Source organism: Coptis chinensis, chromosome 8 (assembly GCF_015680905.1).
Source record: "Coptis chinensis isolate HL-2020 chromosome 8, ASM1568090v1, whole genome shotgun sequence".
Taxonomy (NCBI): Eukaryota; Viridiplantae; Streptophyta; class Magnoliopsida; order Ranunculales; family Ranunculaceae; genus Coptis; species Coptis chinensis.
In genome coordinates, this window is record NC_141463.1 from 75442298 (window position 1) to 75458314 (window position 16017).

The window sequence follows — 16017 nt, forward strand, 5'->3', positions numbered from 1 at the left end:
CCCTTGTTTGTCTCACATAGAATCTCTTAGAAGCCCTCTCCCACCTAAAAAAAATAAAGGAGGTCAACAAGACGGCTAATTGAGCATAGAAACAGAGAAAAAGAAGGGCGACTAAAAGGCGGATATTCTAAGAGTACCCGAAAAAGAAAAATGAAGCAACTGACTGCTCAACAAAGCTCGACGAAGAGGTTGCAAATTTTGTCCAAAATCCCCCGTAAGACCAAAGAAAAAAAAAAAGTAACCATCTATCGCTGGTGATCCGAATGGATTAGAAGCATTGAGTTAAATCAGCAGAGCACATGCGCATTGAAAGGAATGCACTATTTTCTACTTTGTCAAGTTGCATATTCTCTTCCTTACATTTTATCAATCTTTGATTCACAAAGCATAAAGCCAGCAAAAAGAATGGACGATGAGTGGAGGAGGAGCATAACAAAGCGACAACATGGTCGATTACCACCAACAAGTAATTACAATCATCATAACTACCAACCAACTACTCTTGAAGAAATAAGAACTCTTTGGATTGGTGATCTTCAATCTTGGGTGAAGAAAATTACTTCAATACTTGCTTTGCTCACCTTTGGAGAGGTAAAAAGAACTCAATGCCCATCTTCTTTTATTTCATCTTTTTGTGTTTTAATTAATATTTAGTATGTTGGTAGGTGATGTCAATAAAAATCATACCTAACAAGATTACGCAACAGCCTGAGGGTTACGGTTTTGTGGAGTTTGCTTCTCATGGGGCAGCGGAACGAGTTTTGCAAACATATAATGATACACTAATGCCTGGGACTGACCAACCATTTAGATTGAATTGGGCATCTTTTGGGATTGGAGAAAGATGTCCTGATGTAGGACCCGAGCATTCTATTTTTGTTGGGGATTTAGCATCGGACGTTACGGATTATTTATTACAAAAGACTTTTCGAGCTCAGCATCCGTCTGTTAGATGTGCTAAGGTGGTGACTAATCCTAATACTGGTCGTTCTAAGGGTTATGGATTTGTTAAATTTTCTGATGAAATGGAAAGGAACCGTGCTATGAGTGAAATGAATGGGGTGTATTGCTCAAAGCGGGCCAATCGTGCTCCAAAGAAGGCTCTTGGTTTCCAAGAACCGTTATCTTGCACCGAAAGGTAAGAATCTTTTTCCTAAGAAAGAAACGCTACTAGTGCTATATTGGTGTTTATGTTGTATTGAACATTAGAGTTATTGGTGCTAAGTTCTGCTTGAAAATGGTCCTACATAGTTTGCAGATATGCATAGTACTCAACTGTCCGCTGTACCGAAAAAAAAAAAGATAAGCATTGTGCACAGCTGTCCATTGCACAGTTTGTGCCTTAGAGATCGTTAGTGGATGGTTTATGGTTGTGGACAGACTTACAAGTAAAATTTATTCTCTAATTTCTCAATTTGTTTGTGGCAGCAGTATATCCAACACCTGCTTTCAACACTGCGGTAGTGCAGCCATTTCCAGCTATAGACAATGATATTACCAACACAACAGTAAGTCAAGGTAAAGATATTCTGAATGAATTTCATTCCCATCTTTAAAAGTTAATGATTGTCTTATTTCTACTGTAGATATTCGTTGGTGGTGCGGACCGAATGTCACGAGGAGGAGGAACTGAGGCAAATATTTACGCAGTTTGGTGATCTTGTCTATGCAAAAACAATACCAGGTAAAGGATGCGGCTTTGTATGGTTTGGAACTAGGTATATTTGAATCCCCCTTTTCATTGTATTACCCGGTTTTATTTTGCTTTAATTTATATTTTCTTATATTTGTTTATTGATTAATTTATGTAGTACCTTGTTTTGTTTCGTTTTAGACTTTAGCTATTGTCAATTGCTTGCTTGTGACTTCCAAATTCTAAACATTAGAAGCATGCTACTTTTAGCACATTATTCTTTTCTTTTTGCTATTAGCAATTTAAGGGTATAATATTGTATTTCTGCATTGGTGATCAGTCAGAATGGTCATTTACATTCATTAATATTCAATTTCTTTTATCTATTTGTTAGTATTTAAGGTTTTAAATCTATGTTTTTCTGTCTAGGCAATCAAGGAAGTAGCAATACAGAGATTGAATGGAACTATGATTGGCCAGCAAACCGTACGCCTTTCATGGGGTAGAAGTATGACAGCTAAACAGGTAAATCTATGATATATGCTTGCTATTGAATAGGGAGGGCCTTGAATTAGATTTCTATTTGTGCATATATGGTGTGAGGATGAACTCTATAACGTTTTATTCTTAGATAAACCTGTGAATTTTGTTTACTATAACTATTTCCATACTTATGAACATTTTGAGGAGATTGAGGATTTGAAAGATTTATTCCCTGGCGAGTTTCAAAGCAACAAGTGCATGATGTTTTATTGTCACATTCCTCACAATTACCCCGACTTCCTTCAAAGTTCTTTTCTTGATTTTTAACTTGCCAAATACTGTTCAAAAATGTTGGAGTTCCATTTTTACATGGCCATTGACCGATGTTTTACTGTCCAAATTACATGATCAGCCGGGCGTCTGGGCTCAGCCATCAGATCCCCATCAGTGGAATGGTGCTTATTATGGTTATGGGCAAGGCTATGATGCATATGGTTATATGCGAGATATGGGCGGTATCCTCAACAGGCAAGATATTGCAAACACTTAATTTGTCAAATAATCCTTATGTTCAACGCTTCTTTAGAGAATTTTTTTGGCATGTGTTTGATTGGCCTAAAAATTTGATTATTAGTGTTACTTCTTATTTATAGGTTTATGAAACACTCGAGAATTGGTGTGCGTCTATATATTATGGACACTCCATATTTTAAAAATAATCCATGTCAGATATGTATCCATGTGTTTGTGTCAAACATGACACACACGTATTGTATGTGATATACCTAATTTTTGGTTCTTCACCATATCGGACACTTTGTATCGGTGTCGGATTGGTATGTGTACCCGTGTCAATTTAAATTAGGTGTGTGATACTAGATTCAAACAAAGGAGGACTAAATGATGGAAGAAATTATCTATTGATTTTTGGACTCTATATATTATTTTTTGCATCTGTACATTTTAATTTTCTTTAAGATGAGCCTTGTTTCATCCTTTTAAATTTAAATTATGTAAGTCATGAAAGTATAATATACATGAATATAATTCCATTGGTAACCTAACTGTTCTCAAGACATTTTCAGGCGGAAGGCACACAAGAGATGGTAGCTATGGCAGGTGTTGTCCCATCTGTGGAGCAGAAAGAAGAACTATATGATCCGTTGGCTACACCTAACGTTGACAAGTCAGTTTTTTCTCCTTTTGTCAGCTTTCATAACTTTATTCAATCAGGTCTACTATTTACTTCATGGTTTGTGTCTAAATCTACACTCATTGTTAACTCCTTATATGCCATGTTAAATTATGCATATTTGGCCGTCCATGGAAGTGCTATGGTTGGGCGACCTTTGTGGTTGAAAACTTCAGCACTCTATCAACAAGCTTAGCCTACTGATTCTGGTGGTTTTTCTTATTGGCATGGTTGCTAGGAAATCTTGATCTGGTTTCTCTATTAATTGAGAACTTCTTATTTTGATAGAATAAATGCTACTTTATTACTTGGTTGTCCATGAAAATGCCATGGTGGGGCAACCTTTATTATAGAAAACACTCTCACTGTCTCACAAGTCACAACAACCTTAACCCGTGTGCAGTTTGTATTCTGGTTAAATCCTTCTGGTGGTCTTTCTTATTTTGAAGGCAACTTTGGTGTCTTTACAAGGAAATTCTTATCTGGTTTGTCTCAAATTATTATGAACTTCTAATTTTGATAGGTCAAAATGCTGCTTACTTTGAGGTCCCTGGAAGTGCAATGGTGGGGCAACCATTATAGTTGAAAACCTTGACACCCTCATAACAAGCCTAGCCCGTCTGCTTTCTTTATAGGATTGTGTTTCCCTTTACCTAAACTTCTGCGAGTAAGATGAATATACATCTTTATGGAGTTCAAATTATACATCTTCGATGAAGCTTTATGTTTCTTACAATTTGAATAAATGGTGTTAGTTAACTTGCAAAATTCAGGTATACAATATTGAAGAGCAAGACGCTTACCTATATCCTTCTTTAAATGTTAAGTTCATTCCCTCAACAAGAAAATTTATCAACTATAAACACAATTTCGAACAGTACATCAATTTCCTCCCCTCCCCTCCCCTCCCCCCCGAGTTGGTTACCAAATAAGAAAGGTGTTAAGCAAATTATATTTACACTCTTCTTTAAGTTTTGTTTGACATCGTGTGCATAGCACGTGCATCTTGCTAGTTTGAATAATAAATGTACAATTGGTAATAAAAGAAGGGACCGCCACACAAAATCTTAGAAGCTTATGGTACCGGGTATAAGAACGTATACATAGACTATAGAGCAGGGGATTTACATAGCTAGCTGGGATAGGTCATGATAATATTTTGTTAGCCAATTTGATATTATCTTGATCTCTTTCTTTCTCACGTCTTTGAGCCATTCTGGATCATCCTTAGTTGAAAATCTTAAGTCTACATGGTGAGCTCCTGTTATAGAGTAACAAGAACGATCATATAATTGCATGTCACAAAAAGTGCAACACTAACAAATTAAAAGATATTTGTAGGAAGAAATGCTGAGTAGTTATTACCTTCTTTTGCAACTATGGCAATGAGACTCTTTGAAATACTCTTTAGAACCCTATAAGCAAAGAAAAATTAATAACCAATTGTGTGTGTGCCTGAAATAATGGTGAGACGAAAGAGGTTATATAATATAAATACCCTCCACCACTCCAAGGATCTCTTAAGCCATTGAAAAATATGATGTTGCTCCCAAAACGTTTCAGAACCATCTTGATATCCTGACATTTCAACATGCACTTACATTTCTAATGTATATGTGAGATTAATTTAAGAGCATAAAACAAAGCATTGCAATTATAATTGAAGGAATTAGAGCCTGGTTCAAACTAATGTATATACGTGTGATCAGAGGGGTTCTTGGGACATATATTTCAAAAACAAGTAAACAAACTTATGATTGTTAGGACATTTCTAAGTTTTAGATTTGACTAATTTTTTGTACATAAGATCTTCTAACTATTTTAAACATTGTCACAAAAAATTATTCAAATACAAAATTTGTAACCCCATCAAATGTAGCCAACAAATTAAAAAATTTGGGGACAGTTCAATTTCACGATTTTTTATATTATATTATGTTTTTTTTTTGTAAAAAAATTAGCCTAATCTAAAACTTATAAATACTTTAACGATTTTGAGTTTGTTTACGTGTTTTTATAAAATATGCCCATAGAACCCCTCTCATATACATGATACGTGATATGTAAAATTCCTATTTTTTTTGTACATTATTATTTTACAATATTTAGTATTTTTGGATTAAATATTTAATGCATGGTCAATGTGCTAAAAAATTTGGTTTGACTTTTATTATAGAATGAGAAAGGAGGGAAAACAAGAGAATATTTTTGAAATTTGTATTAAAGAAATTTAGTGTTTTGAATTTTAAGTTTTTGTAGAGATTTTTAATATTTAGAAAGTTTTCAAAAGAGATGTTAATATAAAGTATATAATAAATAGAGTACTTTTAATAGAGAATAATATTCTATATTTATGAATAGAGATATTTGGTAAAAAGGAAAATTTCTTAAAGTTAAGCATAAAATATGGTAGAGAATTCTTTGGAATGGAAATAATTTCTCATAAATTTAGGGTTTTAAGAAAATAAGGTTTTTGCTTAGAACTAAACAAATTAACTAAAAAAGAAGAAGGAGAAAAGGCAGATTTGTGCATCTCTTAGCTAGCTTTGGATCGGATTTTTGGCGTGATGTAACGTGATTTATATTATACATATTCTTTTTGTGGATACAAGAGGTGAGTAACCATTATTTTTGTGTGGTAATATATATTAACTTGATATTATAGAAGAAATGATTTATTTGTTGTTGTGCATGGATGAACATGATTATAGGATTGATTTTTCTATTTAACACATGCTATTGTATTTGGGTAATCTTTTAATTTCATATATATGCTATTTTTGTATGCGAAACCATTTGACTTTTGTCGGCTTACTTAGGTATTAGTTTTAATTTAAGGATATGGATAGACTTTCATTAATGGTTAAGAAATCGATTTGATTTATCCTGGTGTACCATGATGCTTGTTAGATGAAATACAACGATTTTTGCTTTTAAGTCAATTATGTTGTTCTTTTTGTTAAATGTTGTATATAAATCTGTGCGTAAGTGTTCTAATAATTATTGTTTTATGAAAATGTAATTGGTATTCTAATCATTATTGTTTTTATGAAAATGTGATTGAATCTGTCTTGTAGTTATTTTATACTTTGCTGAATGATATGAATATGCACTGTATTGCATAGTGTAGCACTAGTAAATATAATGTGTACTGTAGCATTGAACTGTAGCGCGTATTGTAACAATAGTAAATATATTGTGTACTGTAACGCATACTGTAGCATTTTTAATGATATGCACTGTTATGTTACTGTAGTATGTAATTCTCTAATTATTAATGAGTAGGGCAGGGAATAGGGCTGGGTTTGACCCAAATCCGAATAGTTCGGGTTTGGGTCAATTTTCATATTTGTTTATTTATTTGGGTTAGGTTCGGATATATTTTTTGGCATTTTTTTTTGAATTTTTAGTGTTATCATATCGGGTCGGTCGGGTTCGATTTGGATTCAAGTCGGGTTCGGATTGAAAATTTTGGTTTGATTCAGATTCAGGTTTGGATATTGTCAAACTATTTGGGTTCGGATTCGGATATAGCCATATCTGACCCGAACCCGACCCGTCCCTACCCTATTAATGAGGGTGTTGTAGCTCTTCTGAACCTTAATGTCATTTCTATAAATATTAAAGTTGCTGTAATAAATGTTATATAGTGATCTACAACATTTTTTTATGATTATTCAGGACATTTAAAGGATGTTATATTAATTAATTACCAATGTTATGGTGTGTTATAGTGTTATATTGCATTCTTCTAGCCATTCCGACTCCCTTTATTAATAATATAATATTATTGAGATTTTAAGATGTGCGTCCTCTATGCAATATTTTTGAGGAATGGTTATGTAAATAAAGTTGACGTTATATTTATGATTGCATTGCTATGAAATAATATGACAATGTCTTTGATAAATTTGAAACATGTTTAAATGTGGATACTTAGTTGGACTTTCTGTTGACAAGTTAAAGTGTCACTTAGAAATTTTAGAACGCAAAATCCTAGCTCTTAGCTACCACAATTCTTGTGATAAATATAAAAGTTGTCTTTTTAAGATAACGTGAATTTAAGGGAACTTGAAGCCCTTGTAGCCAAATGATGGTTTTGACTATTTCGTCGCCAATTCATAACGAGACACGCGATATATTATGCCTAATAAAGGCTTACTCACATAGTTTTGGTGTCCGTGTGGGGTTACCTGGTATGCGACATCCCGTTTAGGGTAACTATGCACGGAGTGGTTCCATTATGTGTAAGAGGCATGCGGATGTGCATAGTCGGCTTGATTGAGGGGAACGATTGTGGTAGACAGGATACTAGGTAAAACATAGAGACGACGTGATCTTAGGGACACTTAAAATAATAATTATGATGATATGGTAAAGTGTACATTAAATCTATAATAAATGGTTGACTATGGTTGCGAAATTTGTTGTGGAGATTGTTTCTCTTTGGTTTGATGAGATGAATGAAATTATGAATATGATATATTTTGTTATATAGTATTTTATTTGCAGTCACAATGGTTTTGCAGAATGGCGGGTAGAATTAATTATTTATGCAGGTATAACCCACTATGTGATCAGGCCTACACTAGTGTAAGTATAAAATAAGTTTTACTTTTTTTGTTATTTAGTTATTGTTAAATGCAATTGATCTAATTTGAAGCTAAGACACTTCGATGGAGGAACTAAATGTTTTATTATTGTTGAATTGGAGGCTAAAGCGCCTCAATGGAGGAACTATCTGCCTTAAATTATTGTACGTATGGATGTTGTAATATTAATTGGAAGTTAAGACGCTTTGATGGAGGAACTAACTGTTTTATTAATTGTGTACATATATGTATAAATATGATTTGTATTTTAGGGCTACTCATACCAGCATTATTTATAATGTTGATCCGATTTGCATGTTTGTTTATCGGGTGTGTTCATAAAATGAACATAGTCGATAAGTTTTGACATGACTAGTGTTGAAAAAGGTTTATTATTACATGTGGCTTACATTAACGTTCCAAGAAAGATTGTTGTTTGGTTTTTACTATAATAAGTTGTAATAGAGTCGAGATAAAAGTTGTTTTTGTTGCAATTATATTTGAGGAGTTGCTTAATCATATTTGTAAATTTTTGTACTGAAAATGACTTTGGTTTATTTTAAATTTTTATTAGTTTCATATTATTGGAATAATTAAACGGATAATGTGATATTTTGAAAATTGAGAGTGCATCACACCTCAAAAATCGAAGATTCGGAAACAAATATTGTTTTTTCCGATTTTGTTAAAAATTGAATGTGACATGATACATCTCAATATCTTAGGGTACCTCACAGTCTCACACTCCTCACAATATGCTAACCCCAATACCCAGCTCAAAGGTAGGCATGGCCGCATGGGCATTTAGGCTCTATTTGGCCACGTGAAATTCGGTAGTACTTGACCATGTTTAGGGTATGGAAAACAAGTGGTGGATACTCCAAAAGTAATTACTCTAGAAACTGTTTGGTCCCTTTTACTTTAGAGGGATTGTCTCGTACTGTTTTTCATTGTTTTTTTTTTCCAACTCTCCCAATGGAATAAAAATCCCCCAAAATTAAAAAAAAAAAAAAAAAAAATATATATATATATATATATATATATATATATATATATATATATATATATATATATAATGTATATAAAACCCATACAAATCGACCAAAGAAAACCCATATCAGTAACTTCAAAAAGAAAAATCAAACTTCAATTCAACATAATTTCATGGAAAAATCAAAACGGTGGTAGGTCGATCAGAATGGAGACGGTGAAGAAAAAGAAGTCATAGACCGTTTATTTTTTTTTTTTTTTGCTTGCTCCTCCTGTTTCTGATCTCTAATTTTAATTTGGAAAGGTGAAAGAAAGAATTTGTGAGAGAAGAAAATGAGTGGGTGAAGAAGAAGGTTCGATCTTTTGAGTGTATAACTCGAATGAATAATAAAAGGATGTTTTCTTTCTCCTGTATTTCTCTTGTGTATTACGGTATCTCACCTAAACCCAAAGATCCACTATACACGTTTTTTCTAGTTTTACAATCTATCCCGTTTATACCCTACTCATTAGTTGTGGCCCCAATTCATAAAATGAACCGGGCCAAACACTAGGACCTATTATACAGGGCCTTATTCCTTCTACAGGTTGGGCAATTCATGCTGCCAAACAGGGCCACATTGTTTAGGTAAAACAGATTCCCACGAAAAGAAATTATAACGGTACTAATGATTCAACTCAAGTCTGGTGGAGTAGTATTGTTCTATAAACCATGGCCAAAAACGATATATATCGGATATATTAATATATCGGTAGATATATATTCTTTTGTTGACCGGTCAAAATTTTGTTTTGTAAATCGATATATCAAAAATAATTGAAATATCGACAATTATATAGGAAATATCGTTGATATATTAAAAAAATCGGTTAAAGATTGGTCAAAGTCAACGATCTATATTTGATATATCAGTCAATATATATTGATATATATTGGATACAAAATGTGTCAATATATCCATCCGATATATCACAATATATCCATATCGAGTACCTAAAAAACCGAGATATATCGGTGATATTTTGGTCCTGGCTAGAAGCTAGGAAGCCAATATCTAACATGTGTCAGATCCAAAGATTATGGCCTAATGACAAAACCCAATAATAATTTCGCCATAAGTTCAAAATTGGGCTGACATCATCATACGTAGGGCTGTCAATGGATCGGTTTGGGTCGGGTTCTGAAAAATCCAAACCCAAACCGATAAAAAAATTAGAAACCTGAAACCAAACCAATAAGATATATTGCACCCCGAAACCGAACCGACTCTAACCGAAAACTAAAAAATCAATTAAATCATAAATTAAATCGATTAATTTTGTCACACAATTGATAAACATATACAAAATTAATCATAAATATTACTAAAATGTCATCTTATCGGTTCGGTAGAGGGCAAACCCAAAACCAACCCAATATCTTATTGGTTCGGTGGTGGGGGGCAAACCAAATTACCAAAATCCAACCCATTTTTTATCGGTTTGGTTTGAATCGGTTATCGGGTTATCAAAAGTCATTGACAACCCCGTCATTATTTTTTACTTATAATTTCGGCTTAAGGACAAACCGAGCTGATGTCATTATATGAAAATTTAAATTTAAATATAAATTTACCTATGCAAATTTAAATTTACATTTAAAAATTTAAAATTACATATCTAAAATTAAATTTTTATATGAAAATATAAATTTACATAATATTTTACATATGAAAATTTAAATTTATATAGTGATGTCAGCCCGTATTTTTAGACTTAAGGGCGAAATTAAAATTCAAGTGGACTTGGGGTGATTTTTTTTTTTGAAAATTAGGCTCTCAGGTCTCAGCCCAGTTACTTAGGTCCGATATTCAGATTTAATCTAGCCAGGCCGAATAAGACCTTACACCAGGGCCCAATTTTACTTTATAGAGGCCCAGTATTCAGGATTCTATTCAGGCCAGAAAGAAATGGACCTAGGACAGTAGGACTGATACTTACATGGCCACCGAATTCGGTTGTAATCCAATGCCGCCTGGGCTCAACCCCATAGTCAGTGTTGCAGTTAGAGGCTCGGTCAGTATAGTTCCACTGAGAGGCAGGAAATATGCTTTCCTCATTGTTACCTTCTGTCAGTAGAATCATCTCTGTACATGCCTGTATGAACCAAAATCATATGGATCAGAAAATCAGACATGCCTCCTACAAATGATTGGTTTACTACAAGCTATGTCACATTTAAGCAATCTCTAAACAGATTTTAGTTGATGTAATGATCAATTCTGTGGTCCATTCAGTGCGGAGCTTGGGCGGCGATGGGCTTTGCCAATGAACCTTGGAAGGCAGACTTGGCTCGGCCTGAGGTCCATATCAAAAATTTATTTACATTTATTTATTTGTATATATATAAGCAAGATAATAAATTATATGTGATACCTGCCATTGCCAGCCACCAAGGTCGTGAGGATCAGAATTATCGTTAAGATTAAAACAGGTAGCGTTGCCCGTGTAATTATAATAGATGTTCGCTGCACCATACAACTTAGCAAATGTGTTATTTCCTGCCATTGGATCGTCAATCGCGTTGCACATCTGAATCAGATAATTGTCAAAATTCATTAATAGATTTATAGCTGCCAGTTGTAGTACCTCTGTCAATAATCATCGAAATACTACTATTCTATAATCTTGAGAATGATGACACTTGTATAAATATAATATTATGCCAAAGTTAATGTTTCTTTGGCGTATTAGGGCATATCTTGCGCTATAAAACATGCTTTCTTTCTTACACAGTAGAGGTTGACAGGCTTATTGTTCATATCATCATATGAAAATCACATGTAAATTAGACTTTATTACTGATAGCTTGTGGTCCAGCGTAATGGGTGATAATACATCAAATGGAAATATGATTAAAGTCAGTATTGGGTCACTTTTACCAATTTTACCAACTAGACTATTTCGGAAAAGATTTATCTACAATCAAAGGTTAAGTTTAGTTTTTTTTTTTTTTTTTTTTCAAAGGTTAAGTTTTGAAAGACAACTAGAAGGATGATGATTAATTAGGTCTTCAATGACATATGTTTAGTATTAGTTTGAAACATCAGTTAATTTCTTGAACGTTGGTCAACTATAGTTGACTCCAAGCAGTTTTTAAAGTATTTTTAATTTACTTTTGCATTACAAAGAAAGTTCTTCAAACCTGTTTCACTGGATGAGCTGGTAAGTGATTTAGAAAATTTGAAGGAGTTGGATAATCTGTCATGGCTGTGTAAACAAATGCAGTATTTAGCCAACCCTTTAATGAATTCACATCAATGTAGTTCCTGTAACAAATGAGGCAAAAATAAGGAAAGCTCATAAATACAGGGAGTCAGAGAACTATATCTAGACTTAGGCAGTGATACGTAAATAAATTTCTTACTTGCATATTTTGAATGAATTTCTAAGCGACTCAAGTCCACCTTTTTGTTGTGCTGTATTTTCAATTTCACTCCATGACCCTTTGATCACTTTGTAACAATTTTCGCTTACGCTCTGAAAGTGGCAACAACAAAATTAATTTATATCACGAACTTAATTTATAATTATAAATGGCATACGAGGAAACTTTTTGAAATTTGTTTAACAGTCGTGGTTATCGATAGCATTGCTCTTAAGTAAAAAAAGATAGGATTATTGCTCATATATTTTACATATGCCGACGTGCTGTTATTGGCATTCATGCTTTACTTTTAGAGCTGTAAATTTTAGTAAAACAAGTATGCAAGCACATACTATTTAGCTAAAATATCTTGAAGCATTGCACATTATGAACAATTGACATATTCAAAGTTATTAACTGTGGTTGAAAATGCACCTCAGATTAGTGGATGAAATTGATTCAATGGTCTAATTATTGAATTGCATATAACTTAACTGGATTGCAATGAGCTGTGAAACTCTTTTGATGCATGAATCTGTATAATAATGTTGTAACTGCTAAGTGCTAAGGTTATAGAGTTGTATATCCTCAAGCAATTCAAAAAGAAGCGAACACATAAAACACAAAATGTACCTTAAAATCCTCTGTGATAATGTTGTTGAAGCTATATGGAGAAACAATGTCATCGAAATTAAGAATTGGAGATGAAGATGCTAAGGCTCCAATAGCTACATGGGGGTACTTCAACCTAAACCATGCAGCTAACACTGCAAAACCACAATAAATTTAGCAACAAAGAAACCATTATTTAAAAGAAAAAAGAATTTCTGTTTGCAAAATGAACACTTACTTCCACCATAAGAACCTCCAAGAACAATCACTGGTGAATCTTCTGCAGTCAAGTTTTTCTTCAAGTCGATAATCAAACTAGCATAATCGGCTAGTGCTTGCGTCGAGCTCAAATACCCAAGCGTACTTGAATTGCTATAAGCCACTTTTTTGTCACCACCAAAAGGAATTGATTTGCCATAAAATCTGTGCTGGATATCAATAAAACAGAATGCCTCTAAAGTTTAAACATCTATATACATTTTCTTTCTATAAAACAGGACTTACAAAAGAAAAAAAGTAATCTCCAATAAAACATTGAAATGATACAGTTACATAGCATTAGTTTAACCATATATAATTACCTCAGTAAAGACTAGAAGAGCTTTGAATTTTGGTGCAGTCTCAAACATGAAGCCAGTATTCTGAGCAAACCATTCTATATCGCCTTCATTCCCAGTATAAACAAATATAGGAGCCTTCTTTTGAGAACCATCCCAGTACTTGTCATTGATCAAATATCTTTGTTGAAAAGTTTGGTAGCTTTCAGGATGATAATTGAAATGATCAAGTATTTGAGTGAAGTATTTTGTTTCGTAAAGTTCGTTTTCGGTTAAAACAGATAAGGATTCAGGCCTAATAACTGAATAAGGGAATCTAGGAGTGCTTTCTGCAATGGAAGGAGAACAAGAATGTAGCATGAAGATACAGAGCCATATTAAAGTAGACCATGTTGTTATTTTCTTCATGTTGGTGTTTTAATTTGTGGACAAGTACAAATGTGGAAGAAGAAGATTTTTCTCCACTTTCTTGAAAGGTTTCTAAACTTTGTTAGTTGAGTTCTAAAGAGAGTGAGGTAAAGATGGAATCTCACAACTTGGAGGAATAGTTTGATATCTAGCTGAAGTTAGAGAAGAAGAGTTTGTTTCTATCTTTGACTCTATTTGCAAGTAAGTAGGACACTGTACTCCAGGAATTGAGTAGCATTGACAAACTCCCTCTGAAAAGCTCATTTGATCGGTAACTTCTAGCCATTCGATACAAGGTCGCCTACTTGTACGTTTGTGAATCATGCTTTTACCAAGATCAAATCCGTCAATCAAGGCCTACATTTTGTCAGTTTAATGGTCTTATGCACATTCTGCATACGAGACAGAGGCCTGGAATAGGTAAGATTAGAGCCTTCTGGTGTACAGGATTGAGAATATCATATTGGACTCGATTTGTTAATATTAAAAGTTTCTAGATAGTCTCTATTGTGATAAAACTTGGGGAATTTCGACATTTTTGGCTACGTGCATATGGCCCCATGTTCATCAGACTTATCGTCTTTCAACAACAAGAAAGGAAAAAGAAGGATTCCCCCCCACTCGATCACCCTGTGGTAGTACTAGTGGGCCAAAACTTGGGGCAATTTGCATGTGCTGGAATTTTGTCTAGATGAAGTGGGGAAAGAATAATAAAATCATGGTGGTTAGTTGCCTGTTATATATTCTTCATTCTTGATAGTTGATACGCTAGGAACAGTTCAACAAACAAAATCTTCATATAATAATTTCCTAAACACATGTTTGAGAGCCCTGAATTTATTGCATATATGTAATCTCAAACAATTAATGTTTGCAAAATAAATAACCAAAGGATACCAAAAAAAATACCCCAAAGGATACCGATATTTTTAAAGAGGTTGTCGCATATTTGAAATTTTGGTTCAATAATCTAGGCACCATATCTTAAAATCCTCAAAGATGTATGAGCTCAAAATTCATAAGATCATTGTAAAGGTTTTAATTGGGCAAACTTTAGGTGTGTAGGAAATTTGGGGAGAATGATGTTGTGACTGAGTTCGAATAATCAAACTGCTTACGTATCCAGTTTTCTGATGAACGGAATCAAGTCGAACGTAGTTCATTATTTGGATTCTTTGATCGAATGATCGATGACGAATGGAGAAGAAGCATAGAATTCTCCTTTTCTTGTTTGAGTGGAAAGAAAATATATAGAATTATTCTCTCCCCCCTTTGGTGCTCCATTGGTTAATGACATTTAGTATTGCATTGATGCACGTATTAATGTTCATTTTGTAACCATTTGGTAACTCATGACTCAACTTTTGAGATGACCAATTATAATGATCCACTAAGTTAGTCTCAAGATATAATCAATGACATTGACATGTGTCGCAAATATATTGATGACAATATATGTCCTTCACACAGCCCCCTCTCGTTAGGTCGTGCTTTCTTAAGAACGATCTGACGAGAGAAATAGTTTGACACGTGTCCAAGTGGAACAGTTGTGTTCTAGTTATATATGTGTCTCGTCTCTTGGAAATGTCCAAATGGATTGTAGCTCGAGAGAGCATTGGAGCTCGTGTGAGCGTTCTACTCTAGTGAGTATTTCACACTTAGTTGGTCCTAAAAGTATAGGTCCTCAACTTAGTAAAAAGTTTAGCTCGAGAGAGCATTTTTGAGCTCGTGAGAGCGTTCTGCTCAAGTGAGCATAGGTCGAGGGACCACTTAGTGCTTATATAAGTGTTTTGCTCAAGTGAGCGTAGGTCGAGGGACCTTTTATCGCTTATGTAAGTATTCTGCTCCAGTAGGTCAAGGGACACTTTAGAGCTTATGGAAGCGTTCTGCTCGAGTGAGCGTAGGTCAAGAGACCTTTTATCGCTTATGTAAGTGTTCTGCTCCAATAGGTCAAGGGACCTTTTAGCGTGTTCTGCTCAAATGAGCATAGGTCAATAGACCTTTTATAGCTTATGTAAGCGATCTGCTCCAGTAGGTCAATGGACCTTTTGGCGTTTATGGAAACGTTCTGCTCGAGTAAGTGTAGGTCAAGAGACCTTCTATCGCTTATGTAAGTGATCTGCTCCAGTAGGTCAAGGGACCTT

The 16017-nt window shown here is 34.0% G+C and overlaps 2 protein-coding genes across 2 annotated transcripts; one reads left to right on the plus strand and one right to left on the minus strand.

Moving 5' to 3' along the window:
- Positions 1-405: 405 nt before the first annotated feature.
- LOC147483061 (polyadenylate-binding protein RBP47B'-like) lies at positions 406-3890 on the plus strand. The gene is made up of 9 exons (XM_086579479.1): positions 406-591; positions 666-1138; positions 1210-1277; positions 1429-1508; positions 1587-1654; positions 1812-1941; positions 2063-2158; positions 3202-3302; positions 3758-3890. Exons 1-9 carry the CDS (start codon positions 406-408, stop codon positions 3888-3890), a joined length of 1335 nt encoding a protein of 444 aa, XP_086435605.1.
- A 348-nt stretch (positions 3891-4238) lies between these two features.
- On the minus strand, positions 4239-14252 carry LOC147483062 (uncharacterized). Its single transcript, XM_086576768.1, has 10 exons — positions 13490-14252; positions 13147-13336; positions 12930-13063; positions 12297-12409; positions 12075-12198; positions 11306-11461; positions 10871-11026; positions 4807-4886; positions 4674-4723; positions 4239-4569 (listed from the first exon to the last, which is right to left on the minus strand). The coding sequence occupies exons 1-10, from the start codon at positions 13871-13873 to the stop codon at positions 4433-4435; spliced, it is 1524 nt and encodes a 507-aa protein (XP_086432894.1). The 5' UTR covers positions 13874-14252; the 3' UTR covers positions 4239-4432.
- Between the last annotated feature and the right edge of the window lie 1765 nt (positions 14253-16017).

Coding starts and splice junctions, on each gene's coding strand:
- LOC147483061 (XM_086579479.1), top strand. CDS start 406: ATGGACGATGAGTGGAGGAGGAGCATAACAAAGCGACAACATGGTCGA. Junction 1,278..1,428: donor GATATGCATAGTACTCAACT/GTCCGCTGTACC, acceptor TGTTTGTGGCAG/CAGTATATCCAACACCTGCT. Junction 1,509..1,586: donor ATGATATTACCAACACAACA/GTAAGTCAAGGT, acceptor TTTCTACTGTAG/ATATTCGTTGGTGGTGCGGA.
- LOC147483062 (XM_086576768.1), bottom strand. CDS start 13,873: ATGAAGAAAATAACAACATGGTCTACTTTAATATGGCTCTGTATCTTC. Junction 13,337..13,489: donor CTCTTCTAGTCTTTACTGAG/GTAATTATATAT, acceptor ATTGATATCCAG/CACAGATTTTATGGCAAATC. Junction 11,027..11,305: donor TTGGTGGCTGGCAATGGCAG/GTATCACATATA, acceptor TGGTTCATACAG/GCATGTACAGAGATGATTCT.